The 22,109-nt window shown below is 40.6% G+C and overlaps 1 protein-coding gene across 4 annotated transcripts in view; it reads right to left on the reverse strand.

Annotated features, from left to right (window-relative positions):
• The window catches only part of TMCC3 (transmembrane and coiled-coil domain family 3), a 92,416-nt gene that overhangs the window by 35,369 nt on the left and 34,938 nt on the right, over nucleotides 1-22,109 (reverse strand). Inside the window, exon 1 of one of the 4 annotated variants that reach the window (XM_042025682.1) lies at nucleotides 10,564-10,747. The exons of 2 other annotated variants lie outside the window; for them this stretch is intronic. In XM_042025682.1, coding sequence (XP_041881616.1) covers nucleotides 10,564-10,641 — 78 coding nt within the window. In that variant the 5' untranslated portion in view covers nucleotides 10,642-10,747. Of the gene's footprint in view, nucleotides 1-76; nucleotides 101-10,563; nucleotides 10,748-22,109 lie in introns of those variants that run through there. One more of the 4 variants, XM_042025692.1, reaches the window with a different exon arrangement.

Here is a 22,109-nt window from a genome sequence, read left to right on the forward strand (position 1 = left end):
CCCAGTCTCGATTACAAAGGGCGCACAACTGCCTTAAGAGAAAAGGGCCAATTTCAGACAGTTACACAAGACTTACCCAATTTGAGGGGAAGAAGAACCTACGGCAGATAGTATTAAAAGCTGCCTGATGTAGAAAGCAGGAACATGCATCCATTGTGTATTTTTAGAAGCCCAAAAAATAGTAACAGGTGGTTTTTCCTTGAAGTATCCACTTGGATGGTTAATGATTCTGAAACATGTATCCTTCACAGTATTTATCCCTTCCCCTGTGCATGCTGGAAGAAAACAGATTTTTTTCAGAGAGGTTAAATGACTCCCACCATTACAGAAGGGCTGAGAGCTGTCACAGTGGCCTGAACCCATGTCACCAGAGCCTTAGGCAGTAGTTGTCACCACTGCTCTTGACTTCATCTCAAAACATAGATTCTGTTCAAGGAAATCACTGAACTTCAGCCTTCTCTGACATTAAGTGCCACACTGCATAATGGCACAATACACAGGAAGATTACTCTAGCTGACTCTCTCAAGCCCAAACAAGAATAACTCAAACAAGGCCTAGGCTATTTGTTCCAAAGCACCACAAGTGGGCGTCTCTTCATCGCAAGAGAAATTCTTCAAAATCAAAGAGCAGTTTGCACATAGGCTACAGTGTAATATACATAGTCACTAAAAACCAAGAAGTCCCACCTAAAGTATGCATGAAAAGTGGCAACATAGGTCAAAACATCTTTTGCAAGAACAATTTGTAAGCTCCTGCACTCAAAGCCCAGCTTCCCAACCCCCCAAAAATATCATAGCTCCTGGCATCAATAGACACAAAACAAAGCTTGACACCAAGTCTTATGGCTGTCACCAGAGATTCCACTCTATCACTTTCAGATCGAGCTTTGTTAGGTCATAGGTCCTGTCTTAATCATCCTCCTGAACTCAGCTGCTATTCAGGACTTTCCAGTTACTTGGTGAAAAAGGAGAACTAGAGTTCCTTGTAGGCAGAAAAAAAAAGCTCATAAAAACTATGGGTGCACATTAAATTTATGCTGCAAGACACAATGATGTTCCTCAGGTAGAAATGCATTAAAATCAGTTTTTTAAATATCAGCAACAGAAGATTTGCTCAATAGGATCTCTCTTTGCACTAGAGAGAGGATACCATAGGATTTAACACCGGAAAGACACAAAGGAATAACCTGACAATGGCACGCTTCCTTTTACGAGTAGCAATAAGCATCTAGCTCTTACAGGCAGTAATGCTCCTTGGTGCTTCCCAAGACAAATTACTCATAACCACATCCAGACAGTTTATGGGAACAAAACACGCAAGAGCCAACAAGGACAGTCTCAGAATTTCTTCATATAACTATTGGCAACCAGAGGAGAAGCTCTCACTGATCGTCAAACTTTTCATTGTCTTCACTATTACCCTTTTCTTAAATCTTCCTCAGCTCTCGTTTATAAATGCTTTTACTCTCTCTCTCTCTCATCCCCAGCCTTCCCATGCCTCTGGGATAAAATCCAAACCACTTGCACATGACAGAAAGAGCCTAACTGTCATACAGATCATAGGCCCTCACCAGAACCAGCAACACCTGCTTGTGATGATGCTGGGTATCAGAAGGGCCTCAATCACCCCTTGCACCTGTTCACATGTGAAGAAAGGGTTCCACTGTAGAGACCTACACAAAAAGCTGACGAGGACAACAACATGAGAGTATGGCAAACTCACTGTAAACCTTCTGTGGACCCATTTTAGTAGACCAAAAGCCTGGCAGCTTGAATTGGCCTGCTGACATTTACTATCCGGCTTTAAAAAAGACTACTAAGAATATCCCTTAAACTCTTATTTTAGGAGAAGGCTGTAATTCTTTTTTTGTTCATCAAGGTGAAACTTTGTAATTTGCTCCAAAAAAGGACTGGATACAGGTGACAAGATGTAGCCAGATTTCTTCCTTAAGGTATGGCAGGACAGAGGAATGAACAAAGATAGCTTCTTTCCCTGGGCAGGGATGGGAGAAGAAAGAAATAACAAACCTGATAAAGCGAAGAGATATTTTGCTCTTCTGACAAAACATATCAGGGGCAACCATGACACATGTTACTCCTGCCAAAACCCCTGGTAAAACAAAGATTCCTAACATAGTAAGAGCCACACAATTCCAAATTATGCACATGCAGCAGTAGCTGGAGTAATACCAAATACTGAAACATTTTATTTTCAAGTCATCTGTGTGGACTAAAGAAGGGGGAAAAGAAAATTACACCTGGCCTTTGGAGGAGGCTCTGTTCTGGGCAGTGACTCCATTTTAGGCTGAGCACATGAAGTCCCACCTCTATTCCTCTCTTCATCGTGTTTCCCTGCTATCTTCTCCATTCCTTGCTATTGCCCTGAATATGCCCAAAAGCTACTGAGAGCTGCCCAGTCACACCCACACTACCCCCTCCCTTCAGCCCTGGTACAGAGAGGGGGCTTGGCACTGGGAGGGGTGCAGTATCTGTAAGCGCAGTATGACCACAGGGAGGGTGAAGGAGCCCCAGGCTAGGTGTTCCTAATGGACTTGGTACAAGTCCACTCTGAGCGGCTTCAGAAATGCTGTCAGGGCAAAGGCAGCACCCTGCAGTGCTGCAGACTGGAGAAGCAGCTGTGAATGAGTGAACAGTCATCTTCGGTCTTTCTTGAGTAAGAAAGGTCTTCACACCTGACCTAGGCAACTCTTACTAACAAGACCTGTTAATTTAATTTTTCTAACACTAAATGTCTCTTTCAGACTAGTACTGGGTTTGATCCTACTAGGTTCCAAAGCTTTCACCTGTCCTTGAAACCTTCAACCAAAGCTTCTTGTCTACAATAATCCAAAACACAGTCAAAGGCCAATGGAGTCCCATAGCCAGCTCCCATTTCATATACATTAATTTCCTAGGAAGTGAGGGTGAAGCAGTGAATCTTAGCAAGTCGTTGGCACACTAGCAGTACAGTACACTAAGCTGTACTGCCCTGATTTAGAAAAATGTTCAGAGTCAGTTGTAATTGGTCTGTCAGTTTGATCTTTGTTCATCACTCACCTGTACAGACATGCTGGTATAAAGCAGCACATTTTCAGCATATTTATATCATTTTGCATTTGAACAACGAGCACTAGCTGAATTCTAATTTCTGTATTACATGTACTGGAATAGCTTGGAATAAAGGGAGTGAATGCCGTAAAACCAGAGAAACTTGCTACATCAACTTACCCTAACAAGGCTTCTCTTCCTGTAACAGTAATTCTTGTAGTCTAGCACTTAAAGCCCACTTAGAAATTCCCTTATATTTAAAAACTAATAATCCACAGACCCCAAAACCCTGACTGCTCGCATTTCCTGTAAGCTGTGTTACTTACTTTTGGTGGCAGTAGGCAATATCAGGTTTCGTTTGTTTATTTAAGAATGGAAGACTTACACTTCCGCTAGCTCTGCTTAATGCTTTTTCTAACCTTATAAATCAACACCTCTTGTATACATAAACTGACTCCAGAGCACTGCAGTCTTCCCTATCTTTAAAACACCAATTTTCATCATAATCCTTCATCTTCAACTGAAAAGGCTTGCTTTAAAAAAGAGGAGCAAGACAATTTAAAAAAAAATCTTATTTAGTGCTTGAGAAGCCAATCATGTCATAGCCTTTTTGAAAGCCACATTTCTACTAACTTTAACCAAAAAAAAAAAAAAAAAAAAACCCCACATGACATAGCTAAATAGAGTGTTTAACTGCTGCAGCCCTTAGATGCACACACAGTGGCTGCTCTTTTTATCACAATCTTTGCCAGGAAATTAAACAGGCTTCCATACATTTTTAGTCAAGCCCACTACAAGAGCATTTATTTACAAAGGAAAAATGAAGTTAAAAACCCACCTACACCATCCTGGTTAAAGCTAAAGGAGACTGTAGTATGAACTGGAAGCAGCATCTACCATCCTGTAAAGAACATTTAATATACAGAGAATTTTCCATAAGTCTGTTCTAATTCATCTCAGATTGGTTCCATAGGCTCCCGATGTTAATCAGAAGTTTCCAATTAATTCAGCACAACCTGAATCACATTTTCATTTTAATTCAATAGCACAGTGTCAGTTCTTCACATCCCCAGCACAACTTCTTCATCCAAAGCTACTGAAACAAATATTTACAAAGGAAGGCAACTGTTACCTAAACTGTACACAAATAGGAAAAACCAAGGAAAACATGCCTACTATAGTAAAGGTTAACTGAGAATTATCAAGAATTGATGCTAAATACTTTATATCAAAGGTCCATTGAAACACACAGCGTCCAATACAAAGGTAAGTAAGAAAATATTAGTACCAGTGGTTTCAAGAACTTCTGCCCTCTGGAATTTTATCCAGTTGCAACCCCTAAATAGAGCAATAACGAAGTGAGCAAGCTCTCAATATTAAGCATTTCTGTAATTTTTTTGAAAACAAAAAGCCTCATTTCAGCTTTCTACAGTAACAGCATCACAGTTCATAATTTGTAGGTATTCTTTATACCTCATCTGGTAGAGACATCCCTCCACTCCCTCCTTGTCCCTAAATTAAAGCTTAGATTATGTATGATGATATAAAAAAATGCTTTAGAGGAGTTCTCACTTGCTGAGTGTCTGGTAAGATTCAAGACATTCCAGTACATACTTGGTCCCATATGTGAAGGCTTCAGATCAGCAGGTTTATTTTTGGCTTTGCATACTAATCCTCCCTCTTTCAGACTAAGGGAAGCACAGGAAACTTTCAGTAGTAAATACTGCAATGCTCTTTTGTAAAGTTTCTCCACTGGATACATAAGTGAAAAGGGAGAATTATATTCCACCATTCCCCAGAACTACATAGAAATTCACCTCCCACACAAGTCTTTCCCAAAACCATACTCACTGTGGGGGTGAAGATGAAAGCTGCACACTTGTTAATGTTCCCAAAAGAACTAAAATGGGACAATGTGCAGTGGGAATCTTTTTAGCTTGGACAATATTAGATGTCAAATCCACCAAAACCTTGAAGGCTCAGCCTCTGTGCAGACCTTGTGCCAGGTGGTGCCTAGTAAAAGCCTTACCTATGGAGATGATGACAGTAAGCAAGGCAGGCATCTACAGCTCTTGCCACCCCCCAGCATCACTGCTGACAGAAGAACAATTACATGTCCTTCAAAAGGAAAGTAAATCAGAAGGTTGGCAATTTTACCCCAGTGACTTTTATTTTTATACATATACCTAACATATAAAAGGTGATAAGAATTCCCCAGTCCTGTAAGTCCTGATCATCCACTGAGGATGGATCAACAGCACAGCAAAGGAAAGAAGACTCTACAGTCTTCAGAGACATGAATTTTCCTGGTGGAAACCAAAAATTATAAAAGTTTGGAATTATAAATTCCAAACTTAAAATCAGTTTAAACCTTAAAAAGAAGATGCATCACTCATTCTTCTTCTTGTTTAAAACTGTCTTCTTGGGTTACCAAAAAGATGGACTGGGTGAGAACACAAGCTTTATAGCTTACAAGTCTACCAAAGAGGTTCCCCTTGCAGGATCAGGGGAGCACAGCAATGCTATATTAGGCTGTACAGAAACAACTTCCCCTTTTGTTTCATTTAGCATAACATTGCCCTTTAGCTTTTAGGTGTATTTAGTCCCAAAACTCACAGAAAAAAGATACCAGCTTTGGAAACGTCCTAATATTCCTTTCCAGCACTAGGGAATAAAAAAGTAAGAAGTTTTTCAAACAGTTCTAAAGTGACAAAATTATTAAAACGTGTTTACTGTTTTAAATGAACAAACCAGGCTTTCCTTCCAGTTCCAACAAACTAATCAGTCTTTTTGGGTTCATATTAAAATTATGGCTTCTCTCTCCTATTTACAATACCCCTGCATCATGCAGGCTACCCTTTGACAGGTTTTACACATTTCTAATTACACTGTGGATTTAAAACCAAAGCTTGGAGGTCCCAGCAAAATTCTCTCTCATCAAATTATTTTCATCTTATGTCCAAACCTGAGGGAACTGTGGGGAAAAGTGTGCTTAAGGTCTTTGAGCACAAAACATGGGGAGGTTTGGTTACAGATCACAAGAGCCCAGAACAGGCAAGTCTTCTACAGTGATCTTTGTATTTAAAAGAACACCAGGAGATTAAATATCCCCATCTCCTAAAACTGTGGGTGGAGTAGTTTTTTGTTTTGGTTAGAATGGTGGGGTTTTGTTGTTTGATTTGTTTGCTTTGGTGGGGTACTCTGTTTGGAGCTTTTATTTGTTTGTTTTTAATCCTTTTAGGTTCCTTTATGTCATTTCCTCTAAACCTACTAAAGATTTTAAGAAATAAAGGGAATTCAAGGACAGATGATGAAAGTGATTAGAGGCTTAGAAAGACACACATATGAGGGGGGATTATTAAAGTCTGCCTTGCTTATGGACAAGATGAATGGGAGGGATCATAAAAGATACATGCAAAATGAGAAGAGACATTCCACAGAATGTTTTTTCATCAGTAGAAAGCAAGTGAATTCCTGCTTTTTTTTTAGTGTAAGCTTTTTATATGTGTGATCATGTAAGAATTAAATCGTCCAAAAAACCACTGATTCTGCTGCTAGTCTAAGGCTGAAAAAAGAAGAAGATTGAAGTTAAGCTTCTCTATTCATTAATAAATAAACCGCACCTGTTTCAGGTAAGGTTTCTGTGTTTGTTTGCTTGTTTTAAATAAAGGAAGGGTTCTTACAATTCTGTTTTCCACTAATAAAGAGAAAGTTCTAAATAGGCTCCAAAGTGCAAGAAATCAATTGGGACTTCCTGTTTCTCTCTCTCTAATGCATCTGGTACTTGTTAAAAGTAAGTAGACTTCTACATAGACTCTTGATGGGATACAGTCATGTGTTTTAGTTGTACTGGAAAAGGATTTTTCTCCTATAAAGCCATACATATCAATTTATAGTCCTGATGAAATGCAGAGGATTCTTGTTCAGTAATGGGTAAGAGATCTAGAGTGAAAAGCAATGTCCTGATCAGAAGATTAAAAAAAAAGGTGGCTTCAATAGACCCTTATAGAACCTTGAAAGGCAGTCCCAACACAGTGCTCTTGAAGCAAAAGTCAACACAATGAAGCATGAGTTAGCATAGCCAGGCTAGTTTGAGCATCAGGAATGTTAACTATTGCAATTGCATAGACCTCTGCATGGACTTACTGATCAAGAAATAGCGTAGCCAGAATCTGAACACCCTAGTCTTCCACACTGCTTACTACAAAATCAAGTCCCTTAAGAAAGCACTATGACACTTTTTAAACTATAATTCAAGCTACATTCCAGCAAGAGCAGTACTTTGTTCATGACAACTAAAAATGCAGCTCCTATTCCCAAATCTTGTCCTCCTTCATATCTTAGGTTCTGATTTTGAATGTTTTTCAGAGATTTGTATTTGAAGTCTTGCAGGAATCAGCTGGTACCAGATGTTAAGCATAGTGAAGCTGCAGCAACTGGCATTAGCAGAGAGGACCAGAAACATTTTGCATGGCTGTATTGTCTATGCATTCCACCTACACCACCAGAGTGAGCTGCAGTAATCCAGATTATAGTAACCAGATACTACTGGCAAGGAGAGGCAGGAAAGGTCTCCTGGAAGGGCACCCTTCTTAAATCTGGAGATGGATGATTTTCCAGAGCTAAGGCAACCACATGGCTATAAATCTATACCGTCACATAAAAGCAGAACTATAAAGCACTAATTCCATTACACTTCAAGTAATAGTGGTTTTATGCCCCACTCAGTACTGCCATGCACAGCATAGCTGGACTCTCTTGTGATTCATCCAAGGAGGAGAACATCCAAGGAAGAGAACATCCAAGGAAGAGAGAACAGCCTCTCCCTCAAAATATTTGGCCTTCAGCAGCAGCGACTCTCCTAAGTTAAGAATGACCCCACTGTACCTCAATAAAGTATTTTCTCTCTTTCAGCCCCTGGGAACTTCGTACAAAATGTGACATATGGAGAGTTATTAGCAGAACCCAATATACGATATCTTATACTTCAAATAGCCTCAAAGAAGAAGGTATTGAACAGACCTGTTGCTATATATTGAAAAAGCTTTCTGGCTGCAGCAAAAATGTTTAGATCTGTTTCCCCTCAGACGCTACCATTTACAAACTCCAAAGGCTATGTTCACAGTAAATTGTTCTAGAGCTTCTGCAAACTGAATTTAATGATGCCTTCCTACAGTATATACAACAGCAATTTTGAAACTGTCATTTTACCTGCCCAGAGAAAAGGTGTCACTTTCTCACAAGAAAAATCCTTAGCTGGGCTTGAAAGACACGTGTAGTAACCTATAAGCTGGAGAATTCCTTTAAAACCCACCTGCCTAAAAACTGGACTCGGTAGCCTATGTTACACAGACTAGGAGATCCAGCTTCTACTTTGACACCTCTCTTTTCCCCAGACTTTATTAAATGGATCTCACCCTACTTACAACACGTCCTATCCTGCTAACAAATCCAGGTCCAAGGCATTCTTCACACAGCAAATCTCCCTAGTCTGCTTGGGCTCTTGAGAACCTCCCCACCAGCTCTGTATTGTGTTTATGCCCTGCATTGTTCTTGTCCATCCATGTTTGGGAATGGCAGCTTTAACTTCAGCTGCTCTGATGATTTTTATTCAGTCTCTAAACAAAAAATACATTCTACTTTCTTGCTTTTGTCTACATAATACTGCCAGTTCTTGCTGCTCCAGTGCATGATGATTTCTACTGCCACGGTTAAGGCAGTAAGAGAAATGTAGAACTTATCCAGGCAATTTGCCCAGGAAAAATTCCAATTTGTCTGGACTAAGCACAAACAGATTTAATGCAAGGTCTTATCATCATCTGGAACATACAACATGCTGCTACCATCCCTAGCAATTATATTACAAGTTCTGTGATATCTGACACAACTTGTAAAGCCCAGACTGTGGAGCATCACAATGACATACAACTCTAAACACTTGTATAGAGTTGTATTTCCAGTTCTCATGGTCACAGGAAGAGAAGAAGACACTAATTCTGATTAAAAGAAATCCAGTATTAGACAGAAGACCAATACTTTTATAAAACTGCCTTAAACATGAGGTTTTGGGTTTTGTTTTTTTTTAATTTCCATACACAAGTACAATAAGACACACAGCATGAGATTTATGCATTTAAGCAAATCAACTAGACTACTAGGAGTAGAGTTTAACTCTTAAATATACCAAAAATTATGAAGACATTGGAACTTTTCTCCATGGCCACACTTAGCTAGGTATTACACTATTCTTACAACAAGATCAATGAAGGAAAAACTAATCAGTTCAACTTTCAACAGAGGAAAACAAAGGAAAAGCATAACATTTTAAACTCCATTATGACTAGCATGTGCATCCACCTTACAGTGTGAAGAGTATTGTAGACTCCAGTAGTAACACTACAGTGTACAGGGTTATCTGTTTTTAAAACATTTCCTTATTCTGAATCACACCATCTCCTTCTCATCACTGTCAATTAATGGGCTGGAGGGATGGAAAATACTGCTAATGCGCAGTAGAGGAAAATAAAACCCCCAAAACCTTTACCTCAGTCACCCCTAGAAAAGATCTTCCCTCACAAACAGCGGATCCTTACACTTCAAACCATAAAATTCATTTGTTGTCAGGCGCAAGATCTCAGCATAGAAAAGAAAGAAAAATTTCTGCCAATATCCCAAGTCAGCTAGAGCAACCTCCTTTTTCCTCTCCTGCAGTGCATGGGAAGAAAGGGGCATTTTTTAACATGTCTTTGAGCTGAGCATTCAGGTAAGAATTTTAAACTAGAAAGCCAAGTTCCTTCATAAACAGAACACTTACCATAAAAGCCACTTAATACATGAAAGGATCACAAGCTTTGCCTATACATGTTTATGTTTATATATATCATATGAACAAAACATAAAAATAAAGAAAGATGAACTTGCCAGAAGACTATAAGAAAAACTATTCCATAAAGCCATACATCATGGATATACAGTATATTCTTACTTTATCCCTAGAACACACAGGTAAACTTTTTCTGTCAAGTTCCATTCCTCCCACAGCCCTCTTTTAACTTCATAAAAGGAACCATAATACTTCTCTGCTGCCAGATACAATCACCTGCTCCAGAGTTTATATTAAACAAACCTTGAGAAACAAAACCAAACCCTAGTATTCACCACTGTGATCGAGACACAGAGTCACGGCATTAAATCATCGGTGCTGTTGACTCTGGTGCGTAAGTTCTCTATTACACTTGTATCCCTCTAGTTTCGATTGAGGATATACCTCGAACATTGGTTTCTATTAAGTCAATATCCAGTTTCATTTCATTTTCCTATACCAACAAGTGTTCAGAGTATGAAAGAATCACGTAGGAAAAAACCTTCCCTTTAGATCGTCAGCCTAGCAAACGCGGAGACCTCACGGGGAACGTGCTGCAGGTTGGCGGCTGCCTCTCAGAGCTCGGCACCCAAACCCCCCGGGCAGCCCCGGCGCCGCCGCCTCCCCGGGCCGCCGGCTCTCACACGCCTTACCCTCGTCTTGCGGCGCCGGTGCCGCTCCGGGTCCGAGTACGTCCTGTCCACGGCGAGCGCCGTGTCGCTGCCCGGCATGCTTGGGCTTGTGCTGCTGCTGCTGGCCGCTGCTCCGTGCCGGGCGCGGTGCCACCCAGGGCCGCCCAAGCACCAGCCCCGCGGCCGCGGGACTGAGCGGGATCGGGATCGGGATCGCGGCCGCCGCCGCGCGGGAGCGCCGGGCACGCCCCGCCTGCACGGCCCCGCCCGCACCGCGGCTGCTCCGCTGCTCCCCAGCCCGCACACCCGGATCAGCCCCTCGGTGCTCCGGGCCCCGCCGCACGGGGCGAGCCCGCCGGTCCCGAGGGGGCCGGGGCTGTGGTGTCCTCCTCCTTCGAAAAAGGAAGGACGCCTGAGAGGGGAAGAAGGTGGGAGAGAGCTTAGCCAGAGGGACTGGGCCACAAGTCCCTTCGTTTGTTCAGTTTTCAAGGCAGTCGTGTCTGCGGGGACAGCAGGAGCTGGGACACGATGATCTCCCAGAGGTACGGCTGGACGGAGGGATGACAGTTCCTCCTGCTGACAGCCGCTGGTCTGCGTCCGATCCAGCTCTTGGAGGGAGTTACACATCAAGGGATTTCGGCTTCCTTTAAAACAAACCTAGACCCTGTGGCTACAAGTAAAACCTCACAAAACACAGCAAATCCTAAAGCTTCAGAAGACCAAAGGGGAAAGAAAGGAAGAAACCAGAAGTACTGTGTTGTCAGTTTTGGGCAGACTCACTTGTAAGGTTTTGACTTCGGTAGCCTAAGGTACCTTGGACACAACTGAGCACTGCTTCTTGAAAGCCCTTGATACCTAGAGGTTTTCACAATAAAATGGTATAAACATTCTGTCAAACTAGCTAAATAATCAGGGCTTGCATTTTCTAAAGTGGTCAGTGGAGCACAGCAACCAATTCAGCCCTCTTTTCTGCACATTACACATGTGAGACAAATACTTCAACGTCCTGGCACAGGGGAGCTTCAAACGATACTTCTGAATACTGAAGGAAAACTTGTTTTCCAGGGCATGTGTATGCCAATGTACTTAAATTCCTAAGAGTTGAGTGGAGTTTCTGACTGATTTTCACACTTATCTTATTTACTTCCTATGCCGAGGAACGCATTTAAGTGACACAACACATTTTAACCCACTGAAAAGTGTAAGTAAAATACTGTTTTATAATCACTAAGTTGTAGAGGAAATGTACTTCTTTTCCTTTCTGAAATAAACAGAATAGTTGAGTTACCACCTCTAATTATTACACACATAAATCTGGAGTTGCTTCAGGCCAACTCCCTTGCAAGAGTAGCAGGACTTCACCTTTTAGGTACAGTTGTTATCATGCTCATGCATGACTCATACTGCTTTTCTTCTCTAGTTGGAGACAGCAACAGTCCCAAGACATGTGGGTATATAAACATACTTAAATATCAACATAGCTAACGATCCTAAAAGGACCTTGCAGATTTAAAAAATATTTCCCTGTCACCATTTGGGTTTTTTACTGGATTCATATGTTCCAAGATAACAGTACTGTCACAGGTTTATTATCTGACACAAGGGCCTCCTTGGTGTTTTCAAGTAATGAGGTCTTCATAAATGAAAGACCTGGAATTCTAAAATAAAAAGAAATACTAGACCCCACCTTCTAGGCAGGTGTTTCTTCTTCAACTCTAACACCAGTTTTAACAAAGTTATCCCAAAGTAAACAATGAGTGGGTTTACTACAGGAAGCACTATTTTCCTAATGCAGTATTCAAAGTAACCAAACTAACACTGGATACTGCACACAGGTGGTGACTTGCCACCCTTCCTATACTTCTTATGAAGGTGAATGAGTTAGCTTAAGTTAAAAGGCTGCTGGGGAAAAAAAAAAAAAACAAACTGAAATGGAAACTGTGTTTTTTAAGTTCTTCAGCTCAGACATGAACGTTAATTCATGTGCCAGAGGGTGAGGAACTCTGGAGGTAAAGGTGAGTAAAAAATTAAATCGGCAAATTTTGTGGGGCTTGGGGTTTTCACTGAAGTAATAATTGCACATTTCCAAACAGGAATGTGTGGTTTCCAGCACCTAGGATGAAACATCCTTATTTCCTCAGAAACTTTCAGGATTTTTTTGAAGACTTGCCAGATGTAGTTGATCAAAGCATAGAAAGGGTAAGTAGTTGGAATAGGGATACATAAAGGACTGGAATTGCTTGATGTTTTAGTAATAGAAGGCTTATTATAAATCATACTTTATTCAAAAGATTAAGAGTTTTCTTTAAATATCAGCCTTATTTAAATAGTACCAGCAGAATAGCCACAAAATGGCAAAACTTCTCTTCAAGATAAAAAGAGGCAGGAATATGCAGTATATATTTAGAAGCAGTATTAACATACATACTACTATATTTACAAAGAAAGCTCTGTCCTAATGTAGCCTCTAAGAAGAGAACATACTACAGCTGGTCTCGTAAGACACCAGTGTTGCATTAGTCACACCTTCCAACCAAGCCTGTCGATCTGTTGCTTGGGCACTGCTCTCAGTGGTGCATACCAGAAACAACAGCTCCAGGCTCCTGCGCCAGCAGCGAAAGCCCTGGCACTGGGCAGTTCCTGGGGGAGCTGTGACTACAGGACAGCAGGCCAGTCCATTAGGAACAACTGCTGCGCACAGCAGCAAGTTATAGTGGAGGAGAAATAGCTGCTTGGGTAGATGCACCTGTCCCGCAGGTCAGGAGAGTCCTTCCATGCAAGCTGAATTAGGAGCCATTGTCATTTTGACAGTCTCTGCAAGTGCCACGTCTCAAGAAACGGTTCTTTTCTTAAATCACCTGCATCTTCAGAATTTATGTCAAACTGTGGTGCAATGCAATTCTCTGACGAAAGGCTGCTCTTTGCCCCCTTTATCTTTCCTTCTCACACATGTGCCACTAGGTCATTCCTGGGCTGGAGCAGGAGTGTATTCTTATCTTATGGCACATTTGCAGAATGCATTTCATTTGGCTTGGCTGAACAAAGACTACTTGCCCTCCTCTTGCACACGCAGCTGGTTTGTACAGCTCTCCTTCCCCACTCCAAAACAGAGATGTGACACCCTGAACGTGGCAGAATATTGCACAGCACAGTACTACTGAGAGCTTCACTGAGTACTTCTCTCAACATTACTTTCAAAAGCCCACAGAGTTTAAATAAATGTTCTTCCCACACACAGCACACCTGCTCTCAACTGAACCTTCACTCCACTAAAGCAAATTCTTCCACATACTGGCAGGAACATGAGGCTGGACTCACAGTGACATAGATAGAAATGGTAGCCCATAGATTTATTCTCTCATCCTTTATTCCTCTCAGAAAGTACTTTGAAAATTAATTTATACGGCTTAAATTAATGATAAAATGTTAAATCATTCCAGCCATCCATTCTGCCAGTTTTAAAGTTCAAATACCTCAAAATCCCTCACTTAGTGCCCAGCTGTCAGTACCTATCCTTTTCCAGTCCTTTCCCTCACTGCGGCATGCTGGCATGATCCACAATGCTTAACTCTTGGTATTTACATTATTTTGCCTACCTTTTAAAAGTGACCTTTTAAAGAGTGATGCCTTTTAGGAACAGAAGGTCTAGTTAGACTTAAGATCACTGTACAAGAGTATTCACCACTCTATTTGGTTTTTCAGAGGGAGAGACATCAATATTCCATTTGCCTGTATTGCCATATTTTAGGAAAATCAAATCTCTGGAAGTGCAGCAGAGGCACTATCCAAAGGAGGCCCATCAGCTGGAGCCTGAGCTTTCTAGAGATGATTCCTGTCTCACTCTTCCCTTCAGGATCTGCATCTTTGCCATGCATTTTTTGCCCCATGACCATGTGTGAGGCTTGTACAGCAGACACAGCACTCCCGCCTGCAAGCCATAAATTATCCATACTGACTTAGGCATAGGCCATACAGGGAGCAGAAGGGCCTTTGGCACTTGTGGGATTGCCTAGCAAAACCCAACTCCCACACAATGTAATCCCCTAGATGGTGTCAAACACACACACTGGGAAGTAACAAAGAAAACCCCGAACAAACCTTTATAGAAAACATGGAAACTCTTTTCATTTGGAGGCTGGCTCAAGGTTTGGCCCCATTCTCTTTCCAGTTTTATCATAAATCTGGATCTTGGCAATTTACTTTACTTCTTTGGACTTCTCCTACCCGGTCTATAAAAGGAGAAGCACGGCATATCTTTCTCATGTGGAGAGCCTTGAGTTCCTCCAGAATTAAAAGTGCTATTATTAAATGTTGCGTTCTGATGTTCGCGGGGAGAAATTAAATATCCTATGTCAAAAGTATGTTGGCAAAGGTACAATCAGGAAGAAGACGAAGGTCCCTTTTCCCACAGTGGTAACATCTGTACTCTAAACAGGATACTGGGGCTTCTTTTGAGAGACTTTTTAACTCGCCCTCCAAATCTTTTTCCAAAAGCTTTCATCAACCAGCCTCCAGGGAAAGGGTCTACATGAAAAGAGACCATTAGTCATTTCCAAGTCTGAGGGCAAGTGGGATAGTGCTGAGTGACATTGGTCTTGTGGTTAGCCCTGAGTGCACTGTCAGTTCTCAGTTCATCTGCCAAGGCATGAGCCTTTCACACCCACAGCAAAGGAGATAGTCTGCTTGTTTGTACCACAAACTACCAAGGGATCACACTGAGACTTGCAGATTGTATTGCCAAGCTGTGACGTGCATTCAGAAGACGTTGATAAACATTCAGATATCAAACTAAAATTTTAAATCCAACTCTCTCCTCCCCTGTCCTCTCCTGATTAAGAAATGTATTATATGCTTTCACAATATAATAGCTCTGGACACTGTGAGTATGCATTTAGTACACACTAAAAAACTGCAAAACCAAGAGTTTTGTGTATTAGTGAGATGCACTCCAGTTCAGCGTAATGGAAGTTCTCCTTCTTCCTTTCCCCTGCATACTATTGCTGTGTGATGAGAGGCAGTTTCAAGCCCTTTCCTCATTCTCATACAGCCTAGGAAAATTCAGCTACATAATTCCTCAGTGCTGCTGCTGAGTGACAGCGATAGTGCAAACAGTACCTACAGGACGGTAGCAGTGTTTTGCATTTCAAATGCTGTGAACAAGAGCCACCTTTGTAGCAGACTGAAATGCCAAATGTTCTGTACACCCAAGAACCCACCTGGAGCTCAGCTATTTACATTAAAGATAGTCCATGTTGCAGACGCAAGTACAGAATTCTCCCTCTAGCAACGTGAATGGTTGCTCCTCATCAGCTTACAAATTTTCTTCTACCTCATAATATGTGATTTGTGGCCTTCTGAGAATGAATGTGTGCAGCCTCTTTGTCCTAAATCAGCCACTTTGACATTGTCACAAGGCATACAGGACCAACAGCTGCAGCCTGCTGGCACATAAAGGTGTACCCCCTTCCAAAACACAAATATGAACTTGCATCCAAATCATTCAGTCTGTTGCCAGAAGACAACCAGCCTGGATCTCCTATTACTTCATATTCTGGTGGTTACATCAGTGTGACATTTTATCTCAAAGTAAAACAAGCACACTAGACATAGCCCATGAGCACAAGAATTGCTCTTGGAATATGCCACCCTAACCCACTCTGCAAGCAACAGTGCCTGCAGTCCACCTAAGGTGGCATGTAGCTGGGCAGCTGACATTTGAGCTCCTAAAGGCTCTGTAAGTTAATACACTACAGCTTTCACCCTACTGCCCTATAGCCATAGCTGCACAGGATTCCAGCTCAGTTTGTGGCTGAGAGCTGCAAATGAGATAGCAAATGGTGTTGGATAGAAACCTGTCAATTTTTTTAAATCTATGAAGTACATTGCATGGTGGTGGCTCTGTATAAGTTATGTCATGCTAAATGTGTGACAACAATTATTTCCATATGAAGAGACAACGTCAAAGGCAGGATTAGGACTTGTTTGACAGTCAACCAGAAAACACAGATGGGTTATGAGAGGACAGAAAAATTAATGATTATACAAGTAAGCCTATACCTCTTCCTGGTGAGAGTTGTTACAATGTAGCCCTTTGAGTTTTACTACAGTGACTCTCTGTCTACAGAGAAGCAATTTACGGGGGGATATGAAGCTCAAATTCCCTCACAAATGTAAAAGTTGATCGCCTACAACTCATCTAACTGTGGTTCTGTTAAATCTAATTTAATGTTATATGAAAGCTTTCCTTTAAAACCAGGAGAACCAGGTAAAAACAGAGGAGTGTATTAGGTCACATGTAATTAGGTATTATTACATGCTGGGTTAATTGGGCATAAGAAAAACTATTAGATAAATATGGTTAAGAGCATTTTTAAAATGAGCATAGTACAAACCGAAAGCTCCTTCCAGTTTACTTATCAATCTGCCAGACTTAAACATTCAGTTCTGTTTTGGGTAACAGAGACTTCAAAGATGAACATCAACTAAGCAGAAAAGCTCAAATGCCATGATGTTTAACTGGCATAAATTTTCCAAGTGCCTGATTTTAACAACAAATATTTTAAAGGCAAGAAATTGCAAACAAAAAACACCAGAGCATAGCACAGATATTTCTATCATGCTAAGTACAGGGGTATCAACCATTATTTTATAGGTATCCAGCAACACACTCCCTTTACTCATCTAAATACAGTAACATGTTTTTCCTAACAGATACTACATTTGTTTTACTTTCACATTAGAATGCTTTTTAATGGCAAAAATACAAGTCTCTTGATCAAAGTTTTGCCAATAGCAAAGGTCTTTATAACATATTTCTGCATATTCTGCAGCAGATTCACTCACTACTACTGTTCCAAAGACAGGAGCAGAGCTCCATAACTTCCTGCATGTTAATATTCATTCTTAACAATATTAAAACTGCAACACTGATATGCATATGTTCCTGCACTTAACTAAGCAATTTTGAATATAGGAATCATGTTTTAGATTGGAATTTAGATTTAGTGAATTTAGACATGAAACTATTTGACCGTGGAGGCAAGCCATAAGACATAACACGATTGTTATTTTTAACTATCTGGGTGCTATTAGATGCTTCAGAATAGTCTATAAGAGATTTAAGTAGAAAAAATAAATAAATGTGCTCTTTAAACAATAATCATAATCATTCTTTGGGGCTTTCAAAATCATGTTTTTATTCATTACAAAATTTGGGGGACACTTTTTGACAGATTGAAGTCTTCCGCTTCATTCTTATAGAACCAGTGAATTATATGAGATATCACATAGTACCATTTTCTTATCCTTGGGACCTGAGTTTAGCAGGAATATATAAGCAGCAGCTTATTTTGCAGTATTTTTGGAAACTGTATCAACACAGTAGAGTCCTAGTATTTTAGGGGGAGTTCCCCCTGAACTTCCATTACTGGAAAATGTTACAGCATGGGATCACTAGAAAACAGAACAGCAAAGACACAACATTTCCCAATAAAAATTCCTATTCTGCTATATAGCAATACAATTTTCTGGAACAAAATTAATGCTTTTTTCCCCAGAATAACTGTAACCAATCTTTTCTTACTAGAATTATATGTATGAAGGGTAGGATTTATTTTTCTTTACCAACAGAGCTATGTAAATGAAGCATTTATACATAAAGCAATCCTAAGGCAACAAAAGCAAAGAGAACCTCAGTGTCCACAGACACCTGACAGGACAGGAGAAGACACTCTGCAGCAGACAGGCTGCTCTGGGGCTAGAATAAACTAAAACCCTCCTCCCTTTCAGTGCCCACCAATGTACTCATCACCAGCTGGCCTCAAGTGTCACTGAAAAATGAAGCTGCCCCTCTTCTTGCCTTAAAAAAACACCAAAACCAGTTTTGGCAGTGGGGTTTGGGTTGGTCTGATATGGAGGGCTGCAAAATAGTTGCCTCTGCTTAGCTACGAGTAGGTCCCCACTTCTGCTTTGTAACCACCTCAGGCTAACAATTTTACAGATACCAGAATTTTCGACCCCAGAATAAAGGCATGATATCATCAACAAGAATCTCACAGACAAACACTTATATATCAAAAGAGAAGAAAAAGTTGTTATATTATAGGCCTGCAAGTGTTCTTTTACAGCATTCCCTCAAATTTATTTGTGTTTATCTCACACATGTACACAGCCTTACCAACAATTTAAAGTATTATAAGGGGAGAAATTTAATGTTCCAGCTTGTTCATTCTGCTAATACAGATTATTTCATGTAGGTTTTGAAACACTTGTAAATTAGGAGTCTCAGCAGAAAGTATTGGTGCAATATATAAACTAATAGCAGTACAAAGACCATAAAAACAACAAGGTATAAATCAAAAGTAATTAAGAGTTCTAGGGCACAGGCACACAAAAGTTACAACAAAGTAACACAGCCAAGAAGAACTCTCATTGCATAAATTAAAACAAACCCTTCAGAAAGAAGTGGTATCACAAACACATGGGACCTGACAGGTCCTACTTTGCAACTCTGACCCTCACTAATTCCAGTGATTTTCAGCATTTCAAACACATAGGTCTGATACAACTACAAAACAACAAGAGTATATTCTTCATTTACATCCACCAAAATCTGGCATTTCTTACAATGAAAGGTTGTCTTTTTCCTAAACAATGTATTTTCTCACATTTTCTGTCCTTTGAGATATCATATCATAAGTCATTTTCAAACCCAGTTTGAAAACTTAACAGGAAAATGTTACTAAAAATTACTTTTCATTTCTGCCACAAGTCTTCACAAAAATAACCTACCATTTTTCAGCAGTTCTGTTTTGTTACACTGAACCTCTGGGCATGGTGTGAGGATTTACTTGAGCTGAAAGGCTAAGGTTCTGCCTAAGCTGGTGAGCAAAGCCGTGCTGGTCACATACCTGCAGCCCTGCTGACTGCACAGCCAGCACCAGCAGCTGCAAAAGAGCACTCTCCACACACGCCCCTTTCCTAGATGAAGGATGATCCCAGCTACAGGTAGGGCCTCCCCAGCACAGCCACCAGCTGACATCAGTGTCCTTGAATTTATGGGCATGGGAAGGTATCTGAGGCTTCAGGGCCATAAAAAGAAATGGCTGGTTGGTGACATCAGCGTGGAAGCGATCCATGCAAGCTGCCCACAGGCAGTAACTTAGGCAGGGGAGTATTCAGACTATGTACTGAAGCTGCAGTGAAACCACTGACTGCTTGGATGACACAGCTTCAGAGTTAGTATGTAGAACTGATGGCTGGTAGCCTGTAATGCTGCATGCATATTATCAGGGCAGAGAGATGTACCTTTAATGCCTGTGTTTAGTCTAGAATCTTATCCTTTAAAACTGGCTCGTAATTGAGACGCAACAGTGGTGAGCTGCTCTGAGACCTGATCCAGGTGAGAGCTATTTCTGTCAAGACAAAATAAATTATCCCATTGCAAAAATACATACGTCTGAGTTTTATTAGCTCCCTCATCTTCTACTGGCACATCTACTCAAGCTGTGGTGTTGACTCAGGAAACTGGGCAGGGAATCATGCCTGAGGGCAGAAGGCAGAACATAGCAGAAGTCAAAAGTAAAAACTAAAGCTGATCATGCAATTACATTCTTAGTTGCCAAAGATTTAATTGTGTCATAGCACATAGGGCACATTTCTATCCAAAGACTCTTAATGTAAATACTGTGTACCTCTATAAAGGTTAGTTAGCGTTGTAAAAGACATGGAGTCAAATGTTAAGTTATCTATTACTTATGAAAATTTTTAACATTGTGGGCACCCCAAAATGAACTATTAAATCTTTAAAATGAATTATTTTCCTCATTTTTTTTCTAATAGAACTTCAGTAACAGCATGAATTGGTTAGGCTTTGGAAAAATAACAGCTTAATCCAAGCAAAAATCTAGCAGGAAGCTTCAGAGTGAATCTTCTTGTAGAGCTGAGATCAGCAGTTATATCTGAATATCATAATACCAGCTGCTGAAACTACGATGAGGGAAAGATGAAAACTAACAGAACTGCTTGAAGGACCAAAAATGCAAATGTGGCATTAGAACATCTGTGGAGATAAAGCATCATACATAAACAATTATCTGGTTTGCAACAAAAAGAAAAAACCTTTCAATATAACTAAATAGCTGACCCAGCAGAAACATGCTCATCTTCTCCAAGAATGAGTCATCTCCACGAGATGCTTCACTAAATCTCTATAAACTTTCCCCTTTGATACCAGTAATTTTGCTACTGAGAAATTTCCTTTAGTTATCTGGACTTCATATGGTCAGTCTCCAAAACTACAATGCATTTATTTTTCTAAGGCATCCAGTAGTATGAAATGCAGGTGCATGTATACGCAACTCAGCTTCACTGATGGAGAAAAGAAGTAGATAAGTTCAACTAAATCAGCAGGGAATTCTTGCATTCCTCTGCAGTGAATGGAGACAGCAGCAAATAAACATTAAAAAATTAAACAATGTCCCTAAGCATTCAAATAGCTTAAAGTGAATCATCTTCTTAATATGAGAATAAAAACAAACAAGCGTTCAGTAACTCTCAGCAAGACATCTTCATCCATCTATCAAAATCAGACAACAATTTAAAACCAGAACAGATTAATTGACCCCAAATCATCAGGTCTGTCCCCCCACAAGCTGTGTTTTGTATTTGTGGATAGCTTTTTATGTCCTCTTTGCAGGCACAGAGCTGAACTTGCTGCAGCTTGTTTGCATCATGAAAAACCTTTTTTTGACTTAATTCCCCCAGAACTTCTTGACCCTGAGATTATCTCACTTGTCAGAGCATGGTGGCAATAATGCCAAGGTCGCAGGTGCAATCCCCATATGGGCCATCCACTCAAGAGCTGGACTCGATGATCCTTGTGGATCCCTTCCAACTCAGAACATCCTGCAAGTCTTGCTTCATTTTGTAACTTCTAGACCTGCACACAGACAAATGTGTGTTGGCAAACACATACACATGAGCATTTCCCACTCTCCTAGTTTTCCAGTATTCCTCAGCAGTCATAAATGACACTTCCAGCAAACGAATCCCTTCATGCCTATGGTCAACATCCTCATATTGCCCTGCAAACTCAGAAAGAAGAGTAACACTAGACAGAAAACTTTGAGGTTAAAAATATACTGCTCGAGCTCCCTTCTCTTTGTTCATTAGATATTCTACAGACATGCATATGTGTAAACACACATTATTAATTTATGCCTCCCCGGTGCTTACAGCATTTCATAGGCGGAGTGAGCAGTTTACATGTGGCACTGCACGGTGGGTAGGGGCAACACCTACAGCATGCAGCCTTGACTTCAGTCTTTCAAAAGGCTGAGCAGTTGTCGGCTGGGCACTGTGTTGAATGCACAGTAAAAGAGGGCAGTGGGAAAAAACCAAAGAGTTCCTTTGAGAAAGGAACTTGTATCAGTCTTGCTACATTTTTACCCCAAAAAAGAAAAAATTAAGTGGACTTGTTCTGCTTGTTACAGGTTGATCGGAGAGATTTCTGAGTTGATTTTTAGTAAGCAATTCTTGAAAAAGATTTTTTAAATGTCATGAAGTTG

This window comes from Corvus kubaryi, unplaced genomic scaffold (genome assembly GCF_017639235.1).
Source record: "Corvus kubaryi isolate FWS band 111438036 unplaced genomic scaffold, C.kubaryi_AGA036_p1.0 129, whole genome shotgun sequence".
NCBI classification, from domain to species: Eukaryota; Metazoa; Chordata; class Aves; order Passeriformes; family Corvidae; genus Corvus; species Corvus kubaryi.